Here is a 22387-nt window from a genome sequence, read left to right on the forward strand (position 1 = left end):
GAATTGATGATTATTTTGGCAAGAGCTTTTCGCTGAAAGACAGATTAAGATATCTAGTTGGTCGCAAGTAAAAGTGGTGCTGGTCTGACATCCAGAGTGACCACTATGACACCCACCTTGAAAATGTTATTATTACTAATCGTCCTGAATGGTTGGTCACATCAGCATGGAGTTGTCTCTAAATGATGATCATTGATTGGTTCTAAGTGACAGTGGTACCTCAGTTAGGTATCTTGTATACCTATTAACTCAAACACAAGAAAATAGTTTGGGTACCAGTTTGGTATGATGGAGTTTCTCAGAAATATCAGATTGCTTTGGTACTCAGTGGTTCAAAGGAAGAAACAGGCTTCCTGGAAATCCTGGAAGATTCTTTTGCTCAGGTGAGTATAAATTAATTCCAGGGACTCTTCTTTAAAATTTCATTTCTTTGTTTGTTTGTTTTTTTTTTCACTAGTATCAACTGAAAATATAGTAAGTGTTGCCACTATTTTCCATTTTATTTTGACCCCAAAGCGGCAAGTGATGAGTTAGTGATGACAAGTGGGCTCTTTGAGAATTTGTCCATCACGGGCAAGTGATCTATAATTTCAAGCCCAATCACTATTTCTGGTGTTGGTATATATAGAAGGGCAGTACATATGTCATTTTCTTAAAACTCAAAAATCATGTCTTAAAAGTAGTTGAAATGGAAAAACTATGAGACACGTTTACATACATTTAGAGGGTCAATGAGTGTTTGTGTGATTTGGATTTTTTATAAGTCTTTGGTATGACTTGGCCAGGGATTGAACGCACAACCTCCCGTATTTGAGGTGGACGTACTAACCACTAGGCTTAGGGCGACAATGAACTCTCATAATATTTCAAATGAAATTAAAATATATTGCCAAGTTAAAATGAGAATGTTTCTTTTCTTGCAGGTACAACAGAATTGAACAGATAAAAAAAATGAGATGGGAGTTTGGGAGTGTATTACCAACAGAAGTAAAATACAATCTTTGTGAACAGGAGGTTTGTAAACCATAAAATAATTTTCCATAAATAGATTTTTTCAGCATCTGGTTGCTTGGGTTTAGAAATCAAATAATTAGCCATCACAATTTTTTTTAGATCAAATAAATTGTGACAAATTACAGTACAGATGCCACTTGCTATGCAGTGTTGTAAAAGTAAGTTGGTGTTCTGCAGTGGGTGACTTCAAACAAAAGAATGCACCACTAATAAAAGTTAATAGAAAGTGGGAATGTTTGACCTTTAGTCTGTCATCACTCATTGTTAAATGATGATCATTTGTGGTATAGAAAATGAATCCTAACACAATTAACACCATCTCTAAGATAAACCTTTAGAATTACTTTTACTGTCAGTAAATACTATTCCCTGCAGCACATTCTATATCCCAAAGGAAGTTCAGTGCAAATACCAAAAGTAATTGCTATATGGTTGAAGTTATGCTAGATTGTACATGTCCATCTATTAGTCTGTCCACAACCATCAGTTCATACATACTAGAGCTGGGTACCAGAATTTTTTTTTGCACTGCTGGATTTCTAAACATGTCATATGTACCATGGTATTCTGCAGTTATAGGGACCAACAATTTAATGTTCTAAGACAGGGTCTTGACACTATTTTAAAGAAATATTCTGCCTGTCAATATTTGGGCAAAAATATCTTACTCTGATCAATGGAAAAATAGCACCATACCTTAATTATATTATTTGAAATCTTGAGATAAAAGAATATAAAATACCTCAGCTCAAAAGAAAATCACAGCCCCTCTCCCCATTAAATGGTGGGTACCTTATACAGGCACGAGGTCAATTACAGGTGCTCAGTTACGATTACAATTACAAGTTGTTTGGCACTGATGATTACAATTACACTTTATTTGGAAACCATGAGTATGATTATGACTACGATAACAGTTTGATGATTATAATTACAGTTACTTTGTATTGCTGCTTATATTTATTGTTTGTTCTGTGCAGATATGCAATGTTGACTGAAAAACATTAACTCTGTAAATATTTATATAAAGCACCTGGCTTCTATGATCATCTTGTCAGATAACAAGGTTGAAAAGATGCGATTTATTTGAATGTACTTCACTGCTAATTTATAAGTGATGAAAGAGTTGCTAATTGAACGTAAGTTTTTGAATTAACAAATGGTCACCTAAAATTATAAGATCCAGAATATTTTTAGAAAACTTGGCTTGTATATTGGTCACCTAAAATTACACATTCCTTATTGTAATAGTCAACATTCATGGTCTTTTGTTTGTGGAAAGTTTTATTATTCTTACAGTTATTAAGAATATAACTGTAATAGACCTATGGTATATGTTGTTTGTATTTATATCTACGTTTATACCTTTATTTGATTTTAGTGATTATTTGTTGATTGTCGGAACTCAGTGTTAAGAAACTTTTCAATCCAAGTAATTATCCAATTTCTAGGAGCAGATGTCATAATAGCATTTACAAGACTTTAGGACAACATTTATTAGTTTTGTAAAATGGACCTCCCTAATTTCTTAACATATGCAATTCTCGGGAAATTTGTGATAGGAATAATTCTTTGCATTAGGTCTTTTGGTTGTGTTTTTTATTGCAAGGTGTTGATGACTAATATCACTGGTCAACAGTGAAATCATTACTGACTTGAAAAGGCCCTAATCTGTAGTATTTTGGTGTGCCGAACACGAATATAACCGTGAAAAATTTGTATTGGCTCTCGTTTTGAAGATATTCATATACCTCATTTTCTACGTTTCACTGTGTAAATTTCTCCAGTAGGACTGCAGCAACATCCGGAATAATGATGTAACATTGCATAATACCATCATGCTCACATCATCCACAGTTGATTGCATCATTTTCTGATGCAATGCAATACTAATGCCATGCGGCTGCTGAAGTAAGTTGACGTCAGCAGTGTACTATACATGTGTAGGCCTATTATACTAATGCCAGGCGGCTGCTGAAGCTGACGTAAGCAGTGTACTATATAAAGCCCAATCAGATAGGTTCAGCATTTAAAATATTTTAGACGTTGTGCGAGACAGTTCAAGCTACTGTTACATAAAACTTATTATTTTATCCATTTACGTACAATAAAGAACAGTAATGCCTCGAAAGTGTGTTAATACCGCGGACAATTTTTGCTATATTTGTGGGGAAGTGACATTTGCCAACCAGAAGAAAAGTATCAATTCTCAAGTGAAGAAGGCATATCATCTTTACTTCGGATGCAAGGTTGGTGACCAAGACAAGCCTTGGGCTCCGCATATATGCTGTGCTACATGTACAACACAGCTTTCACAGTGGTTGAATTGCAAAAGGTCATCAATGCCGTTTGCAGTCCCAATGGTGTGGAGAGAGCCAAGCAACCACCTAAATGACTGTTACTTCTGCTTGGTTCCTCCTCTTTCCGGCGGAATAACGAAGCGAAAGAAGTCGAGAATAGTCTACCCAAACATTCCGTCTGCATTGAGACCAGTTCCACATGGTGACGAAGACAAAGGTGAGTCGACCTGTTCTTCTCCTGGTCCATCAGCATGCAGTGATCCAGATTTTCACTGTGGTGCATCATCAACCCCACACAGAATAACACAGGAAGAACTAAATGACCTGATTCGTGATTTGGACTTATCAAAGAACAAGGCAGAATTGCTAGGATCAAGACTCCAACAATGGAATCTTCTAGAAGAAGATGTCACAATTACTGCATATCGAAAGCGCCACCAGCAATTGGAGCCTTTCTTCAGAAAGGAAAGTAATCTGATATTCTGTTCCGATATTGAGGGCCTCATGAATGCTTTAAAAATCACTCATGACCCACAAGAATGGAGACTATTTGTGGACTCTTCGAAACTGAGTCTCAAGGCTGTGCTTTTGCACAATGGAAACATTCTTCCATCTATTCCAGTAGCGTATGCTGTCCACATGAAAGAGACATACGATAACTTAAGGCAGCTACTGAATTCCATTGAGTATAACAAGTACAGCTGGCACCTCTGTGGTGATTTGAAGGTAGTTGCCCTTTTAATGGGACTGCAGCAAGGATATACAAAATACATGTGTTTCTTATGCGAGTGGGATAGCCGAGCAAGGGAAATGCACTACATGAGGAAGGAATGGACTCACAGGCAGAATGTAGCCATTGGAGAGAAGAATATCCAACACCCAGCTCTGGTTGAGGCTCAGAAAATCTTGCTACCACCCCTTCACATCAAACTAGGTTTGATGAAGAACTTCGTGAAAGCCATTGACCGGACTTTGCCAGCATTCCGATACCTGCATGAAAAATTCCCTCGACTCAGCGAAGCAAAGATTAAAGTGGGAGTTTTTGTGGGTCCTCAGATTCGAGAGCTTTTCAAAGATGACCGGTTCAACAACTTGCTGGAAGGTGACGCAAAACAAGCATGGAATGCTTTTCGCCTAGTTTCTACAAACTTCGTCGGAAATGTTAGGGCAGAAAACTATAAGGAACTAGTAGAAGACATGTTGATGAAGTATAAGAAACTTGGCTGCAATATGTCTCTAAAGATTCACTTCCTTCATTCCCATTTGGATTTCTTTCCTAGCAACTGTGGTATTGTTAGTGATGAACACGGCGAACGTTTTCATCAAGATATCGCAACAATGGAACAAAGATACCAGGGAAAATGGTCCACTACAATGCTGGCTGACTACTGCTGGACACTCCTCAGAGATGCTCCCGAACAGCTGTACAAGAGACAGGCGAAGAAATCTAAGATGTAGTCAATGACTTGATTTTTTATAGGTAGGCTATTACAGTTGACCTTTTACTATTGGAATGCATTTCGTTATGTAAACATTAATTTCTTGCAGATTACAAAAAAACTAGAGCCAATTTTGCAATTTGACTGTCATATTCGTGTTCAGCACATAAAAATTGATAAGAATTGACTAATTTTATTTCAGTAACATGACTTTTGTAAAAATTTGTTGTCCAGTGTATATTTGGCTTGAAATGGCTTGGCAAAAAATCATACAAATGTGAAACAAGAGAAGAACCATGCAAGTTTACAATTAGAGTTTTGTGATGTATGGTCATTAGGTGATTAGAGAAATATTACCATTGAGTTTGGCCATTCAGTAACTTTTCAGTTGAAAATGTTGTTTTGATGTCCTTGGAAATGGGGAAAACACAGGCTATCAGGTCATGCAGGTGTTTGATTTGCTAAGTATCAGACTCCTTGATAATAATAGGCAGGGAAATTTTAAGTGGGATGCTAACACCAGGGTAAGATACAGTTAAAACCCATTATAACATGATTCCGCTTATAACGTGATAGCAGCATGGACTCCATTTTTTAATTCAGTGTTACCTCTCTATTTAACATCCTAAATACATGCTCTTGGAAAAGCTGATTATTCGTATCCCTAGCAGATTATATGATCAAGAGGTTAGTTACAGCTGATGACATTGAAATTTCAGTGCACATTTTCTATGGGGAAGTTTTTAGAAAATTTGTTAATGCGATCTCACTTATATCACAATGTCTTTCTTTGGTCCCTGAGCATCACGTTATAACGGGTTTTATCATGTATTTATTAGAGAGGGCCAGTAAACATAAAATACACTGATTCAGCAAATTATAAAATATTTAGTGGACTTGAGAAATTACATAATATTTAAACAGAAAACTGCTCTTTTTAAAATCTTGGAATGATTTACAGTCTTACAAAGGAATAGATGTCTTTAACACATTAACATTCACTAGAAAATAACTTAAAAAAGACATTTATTTTGGTTTTAATCAGAATTTTTGTCCAAAATTTTGGAGTTGAAATGAATATCATTTACATCTCTGGCCACCATGTTGGCAAATGTCATGCATGTCAAACGTGTGCTTAAAGTATCATAAATAATTAAATTGTTTTCTGAAAATACAACTATATTGTATTTTTTTAAAAAGTAATAATTTGTTTAGATTATTTTGTCATGTAAAACGAAAACATGCTGTTAATAGAATTAAAAATCTGTTGCAAGATTACTCTGGAATGTTTGTAATTCCTACCGATGGAAATTACCCATGCAAGAGTACAGTGAACAAGAACCATGGTATTGTGTGTGCCAATGTTACAAATTGCAATATTTTTCTTTCTTATTGGCGACAAAATATACCATCTGTCGATTGTTTTGGCGACAGCCTTTTTGGCTGTTTAATTTGTACATGGATTTGGAGTGGAGACATTCAAAGGGACCATGAAAGGAAGCCACAAACTTGGATGCACAATCCACTGGAATATATCTGTTACATAAAGAAATTCTTTGTTGGTATTGACAAACCCATCCTTACAGTGCATTGTTACATTATAATCCACTTAATATGTTGACACCTGGCCTGAGTACTGTATGCTGTGATATACCTACAGTCGACCGACCTCTGAAGACACAAACAGAAACAGCTACAATGGCTAATCCTTATGTTGTTGTTTTTTTTTTTTATTGTACCGATGAAATAGTTGTGCTGAAACTTCAGAGAAAACGGATTATTTTTTAAGTATTGATTGCTGTGTATAAATACAAAGCAAATGGAAAAAATTGCAATCAGAATTATATACTGTCAGCAGTGAAACTTTATCATGGGTAAACGAAAGTTTACTGTTGTGTGTTTATTGTCTCATCCTAAGAGTAAATTAAAAAAATTAACAGCATTTGGATTTAGTGCAAATTCATCAGACAACACAATCACTGAACCTGATGTTATACCTGACCGTCCAACATCATCATCTACATGTACTGATGGTAGTAATGCTTCAGGTGCAAAGTCAAAAGTTCCCAAAAATTTCTCGACAGCTGGAAACTTGGGTGTCTGTGGCTGAGATATGATACAAAGTTAAAGCAGATGTTTTGTGATATATGTATCAAGGTACAAGTTCTCAATTCATTTGTAACTGGCTGTTATGATATTTTGAAGGAGTGTGTCACCAAACATGAATCAAGGCGGGGTGAGTAATATATGTTAATTTTGCCCATTGATCTTTTACTTTTGCCATCAATCTCATGTTACAACTCCAGGGACTTAAACTACGCAACAAGAAATAGCAAAACAAACAGGTTTTGCATAATTTGAAAATAATTAATTTCTCAAAATACAGGAGTGAAAGAATTAAAATAACTTACAGCATGGTGAATGAATTCCATTTACGAAAAGTCCTTTCAGTTCCAATAGTTCCAAGAAATCCAAATACATTCCAACAAAAAATTCCCCTTCTGTGTTAAAGTTTCAAATGTACAGAAAGATTTCCAAAGAATTAAAATAGTTACTGAATAAATTTAGTTAATACCCTACAGTTATTCCAGTGTGTCATGCAAAAAATAAATCTTTTCAAAAACCAAGTTGGGAGATTGAATCAGAAAACATGCAGATTGGGACCTACCATCGTGAAGTTTTTTTGCGGCATATATTAACATTGCGTTCAATAAATATTCACCGATTTTTCAGGTCCAATACACATGAAATTCTCGAAGGACACAACGTTTCTCCCTGGAGTGTGTTATTCCCCCTCCCAACGTGCCCCCATTTCATATTCTGGTCAGCTGTGCCCAAACTGCACAATAGCTAAAGGTTAGACTCAAGCATCTTCGACATACATCAAAGAAACCACCTGTTCTACAGGAGTGAAAGCACATGCAATTGATTGACAAATAAACAATGCCTTTTTTGTTAGAACAAACAATGCCTTAAATGGGTGTGAATTTATGTTAATGGTTCAAATGGTTCCTCAAGCTACGATACATGTGATAACTATTTCCCTATTTTATATACCACCTTATTTCCTTATTGTTAATTCATATATGCATATAACAGTGCTTACTAAATAACATATTTATTCGAAATGAGGTTTGGGAGGGCACATATGCTCTGTGATATGTTTATTCATTCCTTCTTTTAATTTAATGATGGTAGTTAATGCTTGTATATACAATAGTCCCCCTCTTATAAGGCCACCCCTAATGCATCAGGGAAGTGGCCTTATAATGAGGGTGGCCTTTCTAGAGGGGGATGACGAATGTGAATAGTAAATACATATGAAGAAAGTCACAAGTACATTTAATTCTAAAACATTTAATATTTTCATTTAAAAAAATCACATGCATGTTGTGAAATAAATGTAAAATAAACTGTGTCATCATTTTCAAAAGAATGATATGAATAACCATTGATATAGTTTTAAAACTGTCTTTATAATTATGTTACAGATCACATCATCTGTCACTTTGTTGGTAACAGTCTAAAAAAACAAACCAGTCTCGTCACAATTAAAAATATCCTTGCTGTCATATCCCCATCATATGTCGTTTAGTCTTTTGTTCCAATCTTCAACAACTTAATTATTAACATCAGCTGATTCTCCACTAAGGACAGAACACTTAATATTGTCTCACTTGAAATCTGTGCAACCATCCGTTACTTGCGGTAAATTGTTGCTTTTTCTTGTCATTCAAATCAGGATACAAACGTCTCCTGGCTCAAACAATCTTCCTTTCTCCATCCATTTCACCTTCCCACTTCTGCAGAATTGTTTCACAATATTGTTTATCTGAGTCTTCCTGGCATTAGTTTTCTGCAAGGATCCTCGACACCCCCCCTCCGTCAGTTGAATTATTTTCACTTTCTCTTCTAAACTGAGAATTTTTCTTTTCCTCGATAACATGTTGATCTTTTTGCGGTAAGTTATTCATGTTGCCAACTACAATACTGATAAAACAATTTTGTATGCATCTAAACAAATTGCCGTGTGTTTTTAAAGGAAGTGATCTTGTCACATGATTCATTAGTCGCAGTCTGGTACCCTATTGTTTTTATACATTTCTTTACACTAAGTGAAAGAAGCCAAAAAGGCTTCGATATGTACCATTAACATCATGCAGATTTGACCTTGTGGCCATTAGGATTCGTAATTTTGACAATTATTGTCAGTAATAATAGCCACTAATTATCAAAGTGAACAAGCTCAACATCTTACTAAGGGAAGCCATAAAGGCTATCAAACCATTTCCTGCTGACTTGGGTATTGTACATCGATACTGCCACTTCTCAGTTGTTACTACTGTTCAATAATTGTAATCTTAACAATTACCAGAGTGACTAAACTGGACATCTTATGATAACACAGCAGTAGGGCTAATTGGATTACATGTACTTACCCTTTTGTATGGATTAAAATTTGAGTCCTCTGTTTTTATGGAATAAATTTGGCTTCTCGTGAGGCGTACATAATATAATATTAACCTTAGTGGTACATGTACTTTACTCAAATACTTCTTTCAGTAACGAAAACCTGACATCGGGAAACAGAAATCGGATTACTTAACACACGTTTTGAATAAAATACTGGTTCTGGATACATATTCAGATAAAATGCGGCCGCTTGTGAGGGGTAAATTTTATATTGCACTAATATGCTGGTCGCGTTAGCCTGGTGGCCTTTCGCGAGGGGTACTTTTGAACACAAACTCGTCGGTGCCAACGGATTCTGGCTGTAAGGAGTGGGTGGCCACTGGTCAGGGGGGCTGTTCAAGAGGGGGACTACTGTACAGTACATTAATGGCAGGTGTTAACTTAAGTTTCATTGGTGGGAATGGAGATCCTAGTTGGGATTTAGGAAGCAATTCACTACTAGCAAAGCATGTAAAGCGCTGCAAAAATAATTTCTGAACTCCTGGCTGACGGAGATGTACTTTGTGAGGCTAGCCATAAAGTGTGGGGGGGGGGATTTAATTCCTGAATGTATGAAATCAAAGGTAGCATGATATGTGACTTATCTTACATTGCAAAGTACGATCATAGGGTTTTAGTATTAAAATGCCATTAACTAAAGTTCCTTACAAAACTATTGTTTGGAAAATACACCACTCCCTTGATAACTCGCGCCCTGATAACTTGTGAACCCACTTATAACGCGGGGACAGGCGTGGATCCCATTTTTTAAAACCAAAAAATACCCCAAAAATTGATCCCTATGTGTTGAACTTGAAGAAAATCACGATCAAAATTGTTAATGGAAACTATGATGTATCACTCATTTTATCGTCGAAAATGGTAGATAGGACCTGGAAATTTTAATCAACACTATAAAATATCAAATTTAAAAATAGATCATAAAGTTTTTTACATTTTCTTTCCAAACGACATTCCTAGTACACTGCAATTAATGATATATAAGGAAATTTTGATCAATGAAAATGTCACTTACGCCGAGTGGAGGCAGTACTTTAATAAATACAAATTGAATAATTTTTTTATCAATTGAAATTTGTGTTCTAGTTCTTATCTTTTAGTTCCTTTTAAGTGTAATCATCATAAATGCAATGTGTTCTCTTCAAGTTAAATGTGAAATGCGTCAATCTACCGTAACAGCTATGTCTGCGAGCGTTTCTCTGAAAACCTAATTAAGTGCCGACTGTGTTTTGATAACTGACTTCTGGAAGCATTTGCAGTTATTGTGTATGTTACATAAACTTCCTTAAATTAACCGACTCTTTCATAACTGTGATCAAAGATAACAAGGCAGCAAAGCGAAATGAATACTTTGTAAAATATAGAGCTTGATTTCACAGATACGTTCCATTGTGAGCAAGCGAGTTTCTGAGAATTCTTGAACTGGCGCTTAGAGATTTCCTCAAGGATGATAAAAAGTTTCATTATTACTTCCAATGAAATCACGACATCAATATTGTACTAACTGAACATAGAAAAATTGAATTTCGATGCAGACCATTCTCACACGAAATAAATGTTGCGTGGTTTTGAAAAAAAGGAATCTTGTTTGGCAGTTATCAACAGTTAGTCTAGTTCCCTGCCCTGGGGACTCCTGATGTAGCAGGATAATATTAAACACCACTACGGGAACCAGACTCAACAAGAAAACAAAAAGCAGTGACATAATATGCGATCTTTCATATGTTGGGCATTTTGAAAATAAATGTTATTTAAACAGAATAACGAACAACTTCATTAGAAAAAGCCCATTATTAAAAATTATTATCAATATGATTGTAAAATGAGGATTCAGTCAGTTCCCTAACGCAGCTCCCCCCGCGGTTTTCTCAGTGTCAGAGTGATTTTTTCCAATTTAATTTATGTCCCTTAGTAACCCGCGCCTCGCTTATAGTGCGGTCTATGTTTGTGGACCCTGTTGTGCGCGAGTTATCGAGGGAGAGGTATAATGCAAATAATATAGACTTGCTTAACACCTGATGTTTCTATTAAAAAAATTGAGTTATAGAGAGACTGTAGCTGTCAGGAAAGTAGATATTTTACATTTGATAATGCAATTATTTCAGGTGACAACAGTCATACCTATGTACTAACGGTGTTGCGGGATGCAAAGACCATGGAAGTAGTGCAGAAAAGTCATGTAATGATTTATTTTGTAATATTATGGCTGTATTGCTTGTTGTCAATAAAGCAAGAACTATCCCATCTTTTTTCAATTTTCATTGCCTATTACATGACTTGGAAAAATATTCACTACTTGTTCTGGTGACACTTTTTAAACATTGGCAACAAAATATTGAGGTTGGCAATTTTTTGGTGACAACTTTTTAAAAGCCAGGACCATCCTTGCCACATGCCTCAAAAATATACACGTCTGTCCATTAGTCTATTCACAACCATCAGTCTATACATACGTACATGTCCATCCATTGATATGTCCACAACCATCAGTCCATATGTATATTCACTTTCTTTTCTGTAATTGACATCATGTGGCAATAACATATTAAATTTTCATGGAAATAATAAGTGCTTTTTAGAAATTGAAACACTAACTCCTAAGTTTTATTTTTAATGTGAGACAATTAAAATCAGAAATCTCTTCTCACATTAATAGCAATATAAAAATTCATCACAATATTTCCAGTGAGCAGATTTCAGATTTGTTAGCCTGAAAAAGCTTTGTTTTTGAACATTCCAAAGAAAAATATGATTATTTTATATACTTAAGTGTTTTACCATAATTAATAACTAATAAATGCATATATTACATTTTAGCTCTTGAAATTTTATTAGAAGCATGGACTGGTAGATTTTATTTATGAATGGCAAGTTGATGTATCTAATTTTTTCCTCATGTTATGTGTGAAATTTTCACATGTAAGCTAATAATAGTGAGGACTATAGTGTTCCTCATCTTATGTCATTGTAGTTTGAATTGGTTGATTAGTTGTTATCCCACGTTTCAAAGAAAGTGGAAGTGCTTAATGTTATGCAAGTTCTCATACACCTTTTAAGTTGCTTCAGACTTCATGAAAAAACTGGAGGTGATACGTAGAAATGTGCCTTGAGGTGGGGGAGACACTGGCTTATATTTGTATATATGGAGGTGGGGAGTAGGTGAGACAAGCAAGTAAATAGTGTTCCTTTGCTGCAGGTTAAGAGTTTTTGTTGAGCCCACATTAGTGAGAATGTGAGACAGACCAGTCAGTCTACTGTCACCTGCAGCATCTGCAGTTAAGATTTGGTTAAAATTTGTCTATTTCTAAGCCCCTTGATAGATATTTAACATACTTCACATAAATCATGAAGTTAGATTCTTGTAACACTTGACATAAATCATTATGAAAATAGATTCTTGTCATATTTGGCATAAATCATTATGCAGGTAGATTCTTGTCATATTTGGCATAAATCACAATGAAGATAGATTGTTGTCATATTTGGCATAAATCATTATGAAGTTAGGTTCTTGTCACACTTGATATACATCATTATGAAGATAGATTCTTGTTATACTTGGCATACATCATTATGCAGATAGATTCTTGTCAGACTTGGCATAAATCACCATGAAGATAGATTCTTGTCAGACTTGGTTATACATCATTATGCAGATAGATTCTTATCATACTTGGCAAAAATCACCATGAAGATAGATTCTTGTCATATTTGGCATAAATCATGAAGTTAGATCCTTGTCATATTTGGCATAAATCATACAGATAGATTCTTGTCATACCTGGCATAAATCACTGTGAAGATAGATTCTTGTCATATTTGGCATAAATCATTATGAAGATACATTATCATTGTGCTTGGCATAAATCATTGTGAAGATGGATTCTTGACATACTTGGCATAAATCATTATGAAGATCAATTGTTATACTTGACAAATCATTATGAAGTTAGATTCTTGTCATATTTAGCATAAATCATTATGCAGATAGATTCTTATCATGCTTGGCATAAATCACAATGAGGATAGATTCTTGGCATAAATCATCATGAAGTTAGATCCTTGTCACACTTGACATACATCATTATGAAGATAGATTCTTTTTATATTTGGCATATGTCATTATGCAGATAGATTCTTGTCATATTTGGCATAAATCATTATGCAGATAGATTCTTGTCATATTTGGCATAAATCATTACGAAGATAGATTATCATCGTGCTTGGCATAAATCATTATGAAGATGGATTCTTGACATACTTGGCACAAATCATTATGAAGATCAATTGTTGTTATACTTGACAAAGTATTACGAAGTTAGATTCCTGTCATATTTGGCATACATAATTATGAAGATAGATTCTTATCATACTTGGCATAAATCACAATGAAGATAGATTCTTGTCATATTTGGCATAAATCATTATGAAGTTTGATCCTTGTCACACTTGACATATATCATTTTGAAGATAGATTCTTGTTATATTTGGCATACATCATTATGAAGATAGATTCTTGTCATACTTGGCATAAATCATTATGCAGATAGATTCCTGTCATATTTGGCATAAATCATTATGCAGATAGATTCCTGTCATACTTGGCATAAATCTCCATGAAGATAGATTCTTGGCATAAATCATTATGAAGATAGATTCTTGTCATACTTGGCATAAATCATTATGCAGATAGATTCTTGTCATATTTGGCATAAATCATTATGCAGATAGATTCTTGGCATACTTGGCATAAATCTCAATGAAGATAGATTCTTGGCATAAATCATTATGAAGATAATCATTGTGCTTGGCATAAGTCATTATGAAGATCAGTTGTTATACTTGACAAATCATTATGAAGATAGATTCTGGTCATACTTGGCGTACATTGTTATGAAGATGGATTCTTGTCATACTTGGCATAAGTCATTATGAACCTAAGACATTTGATTCTGCAACACTTGCTCTCCTTTTTGACCTTGGACATAGTCATAGAAGATTTGCATTATGCTTTGGGATAGTGGAAGCTGAAAAGTATGAATAAGGCTGCCATGATGCAGACTCCTGGTTTCTTATGAGTCCACAGTTGAAAGCAAGACATAACATCACTTTTCCAGCATTAGCAGCATCAACAGGTAAGGTTTTTTCATTTGATTTATTATGCCCCTTGGTTTTGTCAGTGCTTTAGATGAGTCATTATGAAGGAAACACAATTCATTTTGCAACTTGTGTGATTGTTCTTAAGTTTTTGGGTAAAAGTTGGCCATACATAATTTGCAATAAAGGTTTGGTTGATCATTTTTACTACGTTTGCTTACATTTCCTAAACAGCCTTGATGGATTTTGTTCATATTGATCATGAATCATTATGAAGCCAAGAAATATATTCTGTGATATGCACTCTCCACCATATGACCATGTGGTCAAGGCCACATATGCTTCAATCATAGACTTGACACGCAGGCATGTGTTTCTCTTTTGGTGTGTGTATGTTTGTCAAAAGACAGTAGTTCTTAGTATAATATTTAAGTGTTCATTATTTACAGGTACAATGGTTTGGGAGGTACAACAAGCTTCTAGCTAATTACATGAGGTCTATAGGTGGTTGTGGAGGTCTGGATCTTACCCAAGACATGAAGCCTCCTAAAACACTTTATGTTGAGGTTAGTCAGTTCACTTTTATTTGTGGATACAGGGCTGCATCTAGGAAGTACGATTGTGGACTTCCCACTTTTAATCTGTGTGGGCATAATCATACAAAAATGCAGTATTCATTGCAAATTTCATGAATCTTGTACACATTATTTCCTAGAAATATAATGATTACCTGTTTTACTGTCGGACACTGTTGCATTGTCGACCGGTGAATTACTTCATTAGTTCCTCTGTGTGTTGCAAGCTAAATTCTGATTGGGTATTCTACAGCTTAGAGTTTAATCACTTTATTCACACTACTTACTCTGTTGCCTTTATTCCTTAAGAGGTAAATCAGAACACAACAAGTTGTTGCTTTTTTTAAAGCTCTTTTGTCTGCCATTTCATATTTGTTGAAGAACGTTTGTAGCTGAGGAATGCCAAGCTTGGTTGAACTAACAGTTGAGCTACTTTAACAGATTGAATGTCTGATCAGTTGAATGTGATAATATGTCTCAGTTTTTCTGAAGAAAATACATGCTTAGTTAACTGACTTGGTATTCCTCTGCAACCATCGCTCTTTAACTTACTAAAATAGCAGACCGCACTTGGAATACAACTAAACAGTGCTGTTTCTGATGCAGTAGGATTAGACCCCACCATACCTTTGCTGTCATACGTATCAAGGTCAACATCTTACATTGTATGACTATGATCGATGTAGACATCCAAGATAATAATGCCAGTGCATCATGTGATGACAGACCTTGGTATACATTTTGTAGTTAGGCTGTTCCTCTTTATAGCAACTAGGGTGTACAGTGATTTTTACTTTGGTTGAACTGAGATAACATCAGTCACTCATTCCAATGGTGATTGTTAGGATCAAACCCTTTTAAAATTTATTCCATTTTTAAATATTACATTAGTGTCACTGTATGTGTTTGTGAGAGGAAGAGAGAGAGAGAGATGAAATTTATGTAAGATTTTGTAGTGACTTTGTAGTATCTTTCTGCAGTTTGACCGAAGTTTCTTGTTTACATGTTTTATTTTGTTTTAAGCTACTTAGGGAAAATATTTGGATGTCTTTTAAAAACAACTTTCTGGGGCTGTTGGAACCACATAGAATTCTGTTTGATGGGAAAATTAACACTGCAACATTTAATATGAACAGCTGGGCAACCGGACTACCTAACATGAATGATGCTTGGCAGCCAGCTAAGGGAGATAACTTTTCATGCAAAATTACAATATCTCAAAATTAGCATCTACTTAGCAGTTAAACTTAATAAAAGGAGTAAAGAAACAGGAATCCAATGAATGCCTGCAAATTCTTTTCAGTCTGTAGAGCATTAGTCCATTGAGGAACTCTGCGTCTTGTTACCTTGTCATTATATATTTCATAGGTGAGGTGCTTGGTTGATCATGGTGAATTTGAAACCCAGGATGGGAATATTATAGTACTGAAGAAAAACAGTCAGGTGAGGATATTCATTAATATATTCTGTCTCCATTTCTTCTCCCACTGTAAAGTCTTGTGACAATGTTTTAGCTAAGAAGGTTTTATGCGCAAGATCTGTGAATATTAATGACATTCATTGTTGCTTTGAAATAGTTTTTTATACCCAGTTTAAACAATTGTTTTTATTATTTTTACAGTAACCTGTTTGCTATCTCTTGATTCGCTGAGTAGTATGAGGCACTCGTTTTAATAGATCACTGACATTTCACCTCTGTCCTTGTGGGTTAGAGCCTTGGTTCATCCAAAGCAATTATGTGAGAAATCTTGCCTGTAGTTCTAGAGTCAGTGGGTCCTCCTGGGTTCTTCCTCCACCAAATATATTGGCTGCCATATATAGCCTATTATGTGCTGAAAATGGCGTTAAAACCCATGCAACAACAATGACAAATCAACACAGTGCAAGGGAAATAAAATTCGTGATATAGACTATTCAGAAAGGGGATTACAGGTAAAACTGATATTGATCAGAGATATAATATGGCCACCACAGCAGCCATCTTGAAATTCTTTTATTGCTACACATTCTGAGAGAAAAATCATATCAACATGGGTTTTCGCTGGTCTAGTTGCTCGTAAACAAAAATTGAACTTATCTGTTATCAGAAATGTTCAACACAGAAGCCTTCTTGAAAATCATTACTTTCCCTTGATGGAAAGTCATATGAACATTGGGTTTCATCAGAAGACTTGATGATGTCTAGTTGATAGAGAATGAAAGTGGTGCTAATCTGACATTCAATATGGCTACCATGGCAGCCATCTTGAAAAACTTTCTATTTCTCCAAAATGGAAAGTCATATTGAAGTTTACACCAGATGACTACTTATGATATCAAGTTGGACCTGAATGAAAATGGTGCTGAATTGACTTTAGATATGACTTTCACAATGATCATATTGAAAATCTTGTCAATATCTCCTGAATGGATACTTATATGAACATGGTGTTTTCACCTAGTCTTCTAATGTCTAGTTTGTCCAGAACGAAACTGGTGCCAATCTTATATCAGATATGGCTGCTAGTGGCTTATTTGAAAATTTGATCACTCAAGAATATCAGAGATGGTTTCAAAGAAGCAGTTAAAAGAAAGAGCTGTCTTCTCATGAATTCCTGTAAATTCTTTTAAGACAAGAGATTTAGTTCCTTGAAGGGACTCATCTTGTATCTTTTGGAAATATTTTGTATCTGTGAAAGTTGAACCCTTTCCTAATCTGTTTTTTCATGTGCCAGGTTGTTGAATCTGTACTAAATACCAAAAAGCTGTTTTAATTGGAAGCTTTGATTGATATATTTAACTTTACAATAGGTGAACAAATTTTAATAGCTTTTGTTGCATTACAATCTTATTTCACAGCACTAATTTCTAATGAATATTCCCTTTTCTAATTGGTAACTGGTGGTCCAGAACAAAATGTAACATAATCCCATTCTGATTCCTTTGTCTATTTGGAATATTATTGGCCTTCCTTTCCTTGGATAATGTATAGTTCTCACATGCCTCTGGGAAGTCAATGTTTCTATTCATCTGTCTATTCTTTTGGCATATCTACTGTTAATTTGTTGACTTTGTTGTGTTATAATTTATATTTTCACCCCAGTTCTTGTGTAAATTTAGTTTATTTGTGTCCCTTTCATTAAATTTGAGGGATTTTAGTTCCACACTAGCAAAGTGTAAATTTAGTTTATTTGAGTCCCTTTCATTAAATTTGAGGGATTTTAGTTCCACACTAGCAAAGTGTAAATTTAGTTTATTTGTGTCCCTTCCATTAAATTTGAGGGATTTTAGTTCCACACTAGCAAAGTGTAAATTTAGTTTATTTGAGTCCCTTTCATTAAATTTGAGGGATTTTAGTTCCACACTAGCAAAGTGTAAATTTAGTTTATTTGAGTCCCTTTCATTAAATTTGAGGGATTTTAGTTCCACACTAGCAAAGTGTAAATTTAGTTTATTTGTGTCCCTTTCATTAAATTTGAGGGATTTTAGTTCCACACTAGCAAAGTGTAAATTTAGTTTATTTGAGTCCCTTTCATTAAATTTGAGGGATTTTAGTTCCACACTAGCAAAGTGTAAATTTATTTTATTTGTGTCCCTTTCATTAAATTTGAGGGATTTTAGTTCCACACTAGCAAAGTGTAAATTTAGTTTATTTGAGTCCCTTTCATTAAATTTGAGGGATTTTAGTTCCACACTAGCAAAGTGTAAATTTAGTTTATTTGAGTCCCTTTCATTAAATTTGAGGGATTTTAGTTCCACACTAGCAAAGTGTAAATTTAGTTTATTTGAGTCCCTTTCATTAAATTTGAGGGATTTTAGTTCCACACTAGCAAAGTGTAAATTTAGTTTATTTGTATCCCTTTCATTAAATTTGAGGGATTTTAGTTCCACACTAGCAAAGTGTAAATTTAGTTTATTTGAGTCCCTTTCATTAAATTTGAGGGATTTTAGTTCCACACTAGCAAAGTGTAAATTTAGTTTATTTGTATCCCTTTCATTAAATTTGAGGGATTTTAGTTCCACACTAGCAAAGTGGTGCTACTTATTCATTTTCCCCTCATTTCTTGTTCTTCCTTCAGTCTTTCAATACGCCTCCAGATGTCAATATATGCAACCATAAAAGGGCTGATTGGGACACACAACTCATCCATTTGGCATGCAATTCATGTACATGCATGGACAGATATCCTTTTTATGCCTTCTGGTCTGACAAGGTTTAAGACTGAAAACTGCCTTGTCCATAAGAACAGGAGAAAGGGATCTGCTTTCTCTTTCCTTTACCCTATGTTTCCAGGAGGTGTCTGGGGCACTTCCCAGATCAGGAATTTGTCAGCTTCCATAAGGGAGGGGTCTGTAACTCATTTTGGGGTTTGGGAATTGCCTGCTCCTGCAATGATGGGTTCATTGACACTTCCTTGGGGAAAAAGTTGGCAGCTTCTGTGTGTGAGGGATCCTTGGAACATCCCAGTGTAAGGAACTCGCCAACACCTGGTAGCAAGTTCTGCCTTCTTGATGCAGGGGAACTGCAACTCTCTTCTCGTTCAAGTTGACATGATTTCACATCGAGAATCTGCAATAGAGACTCCTACATCAGGTCTTCATGTCATTGGGGTACACATGTCCTTTCTTTTTTGCTAGGAAATCTGGATTCTCCATCATTTGGATCGTCTCTTCAGAGATCACTCTCTGAGTCTGCCACATTCCTGGCAAGATAAATATCTGGCAGACAACTTGTAGGTGGTCTTTACAGAATGGTTAGTTTACTAGTTGGTGGCAGATGTCCTTTTTTACCTGCAAGGGAAGTCTTTTGTAGACTTTGATACAAGATGGTACAAAGTTTTTTCTCATGATGCCTCTCCAGTTACAAATCAAGAGGGCATAGGTGGTGGATGCCTTCATTCTAAATTGGGATTTTATCTACCACTAACCCCTTCCAACATTTCAAAATGATTCCTCAAGTTTTTTAGAGTCAGGACCTTTACATCACAGCTCTTCTTGATGACCTTGATTTAGTGCCATCCTAAATCTTTTGGTAGACAACTACAGGGAATTACTGCTGAGGAGTGATTGGCTGTTAAAGCAGTCACTCTTACACAGAATCTCACCTGGTTCATATCAAGCAATCTATCAGTCAATATAGGTTTTCATGCAAGGTTGTGAACTGTATCACCCAGGTCAGGAGTCAATCTTATCCAAGGTTTACAATGACAGGTGGAGAATATTCGGTAATTGGTGCAGCAGAAACTGTGTTATCATGTCTATCCCCCTTTAACTAGAATTTCAGATTTTATTTTCTTTCTCTATGAGAACAATGACTGCCTGTATCTATCTTTATGGGTAATACGACAGGACTCTCCAATATTATTGGAATTTTTCTGCTGGCTCCAAAATAGCGTCAGACATTCATCTTGCAAAAGTGAATAGATAATAGAGAATGGTGTCACCTATGTGGAACTTTCCATATGTTCTGTGGCTGTTATCTCAAATTCCTTACAAAACATTTTTTTTGAGAATCTGACCCTTAAGAGTCTTCATTCTCTCCCTGGCATCATTGACGATAAGGAATGAAATTCACGCCTTATCAGTAGAGAAGGATTGTCTGCAGTTCATTTGTCTTTACCATTAAATTTCTCTTTACTGATCTGGGTTTCTGTTCAAGAATCAGCTGCCTTTTGATAGCCCTTTATCCTGTTTAAATTTCCAGCCTCTGACACGTGTTGTGCAGATGATCAATATATGCTCCTTTGTCTGGTTAGAGCCTTACATTAAATTTTGGCTGAATCATAAAAGAAAAGAAATTACCTAAACCATCTCTTTCTCATTGCAAAGCTATTTCAGCAGCTACCTTCTTGAGTTTTGTCATTCTATCAAAAGAACTTAATGATCTCTCATAAGAATCAAAGCCCATAAGGTTAGGACCATTGCTGCATCTTGGGTTTTTCTTAATCATTCTTCCCTTGATGATGTCATGAAAGTTGCCTTCTAATAGTCTCATTCCACCTTCTCTTTGTTCTAACTTCAGTCAGTATTGCACCATGTATTAAGTTCATTTGTATCAAGCCATCTTCCAGCCTGTAGCAAAGTACCCTTAGACAGCAGATAATAGCTTCACTTTGACAGTTTGCATACCTTCCACTGAGCTGGTGAATTCGGCATCACAGTGATTCTAAAAACTGCATTACTGTTATTAAAATATAGTTTTTAGAAGGAAAAACTATTTTTAATTAAGTAATTCTTCACTGCTATTACTGCACAGCTGTTTCCTTTTTTCTCTGATGTCATCAAGTCTCAGTCCAAGTCAAAAAAGGATGATACTCCAGATAACAGAAATAAGTTATGAATCAGACTAAGAATGTGTAGTTCTTTGTTTCAGACCTATAATTAATAATTGGCGGAGGGAATGTTTACCCTGGACTGGGGACTAACACCAAGAAAAGCAATACAAATGCAATGATAGCTAGCTAGTATTACATAATTAAAATTAGTTTGCCCCATTCCAGTCTACATTTGTTTACGTTAAACTTTAATCAATCATGATCAAGGATCAAATACTTTGTTCTTGATTTTCCAACCATTTTTTTATTATTAATTGCCTCAACACTAAAAAGTATACCTCTGTTTGGGGGTAAAACCATTAATTAATACATTAAATTAAAGAATGAATGTTCTTTCTTTTTAATAACAAGTTTTGAGAATAAACTAAACAAATCAATGGCAAGGTTAATTGTCTTGCCTGCTTTAGCATGGGGTTTGCTAATTCTGGCCTTTGAAGAACAATGTCAACTTTAGTGTTTTGCAGCATTTCTATGGTTATATTATGACAATGCAAGTCAAGTGCCTTTTCCAAGGGACACATGGCAGCTGATCTAATTTGATAGTGGGATTCGAACCTGCACCTGTCTGGAAACAAGTTGAATGCCTTAACCACTGAGTTATTGTGGTTCCGTAGCATCAGCATTGATTATAGCTTTTTTTGTAAGCTCATCATAACTTTCAGCAAGAATTGGCCACGCATCTTCATATCTTCTCACCAGTATCACTCCAGACAAGCCTCGCATTTTGTTATATATACATAAACCTTTTCCAATTTTGGCATAATTATTCATGCTTCGCTAGATGTTTATATTGAATTGGCAGGGCTTATTCTCATAAAATTGTAGTTTTCTTTTTATTTCTTTCTATGTTAAGAACTTACCTTTTAATGGGGCACCATATTGCCAGTGTTTTGGGGGGTTATTTTGTGCCGACATGATATTAAACCCAGTTGAAACAAAAAAAATTTAACTTCTCAGTTGAAGTTTTCCAGTCTTGAACAAGAGCGACTGCTGTAGTAGTTGGACAGTAGAATCATTAAGCATTGCTCTTGCAACTCCATGTGCTCAGGTCTGCCCTTTGGCCTTGGAGCAATGTCAAGGTCAAATGAAAATCTTGGTTAAGTTTTGTATATGGTCTTTGATCCTGAACCTTGGAAGGGATATAGCTGCCATACTTGTACAATAGAAACATAAGC

At 35.3% G+C, this 22387-nt stretch overlaps 1 protein-coding gene across 2 annotated transcripts in view; it reads left to right on the plus strand.

Moving 5' to 3' along the window:
- LOC149805440 (DNA replication complex GINS protein PSF1-like) overlaps nucleotides 1–22387 on the plus strand; it is a 36278-nt gene that overhangs the window by 12852 nt on the left and 1039 nt on the right. For both annotated transcript variants that reach the window (XM_089950025.1, XM_089950024.1), the window contains exons 4-6: nucleotides 924–1014; nucleotides 14773–14889; nucleotides 16267–16341. In XM_089950025.1, the coding sequence (XP_089806151.1) occupies nucleotides 924–1014; nucleotides 14773–14889; nucleotides 16267–16341 (283 nt within the window). The remainder of the gene's footprint in view (nucleotides 1–923; nucleotides 1015–14772; nucleotides 14890–16266; nucleotides 16342–22387) is intronic.

This window comes from Sinohyriopsis cumingii, chromosome 2 (assembly GCF_028554795.1).
Source record: "Sinohyriopsis cumingii isolate HCF-2022 chromosome 2, ASM2855479v2, whole genome shotgun sequence".
Lineage (NCBI taxonomy): Eukaryota > Metazoa > Mollusca > Bivalvia > Unionida > Unionidae > Sinohyriopsis > Sinohyriopsis cumingii.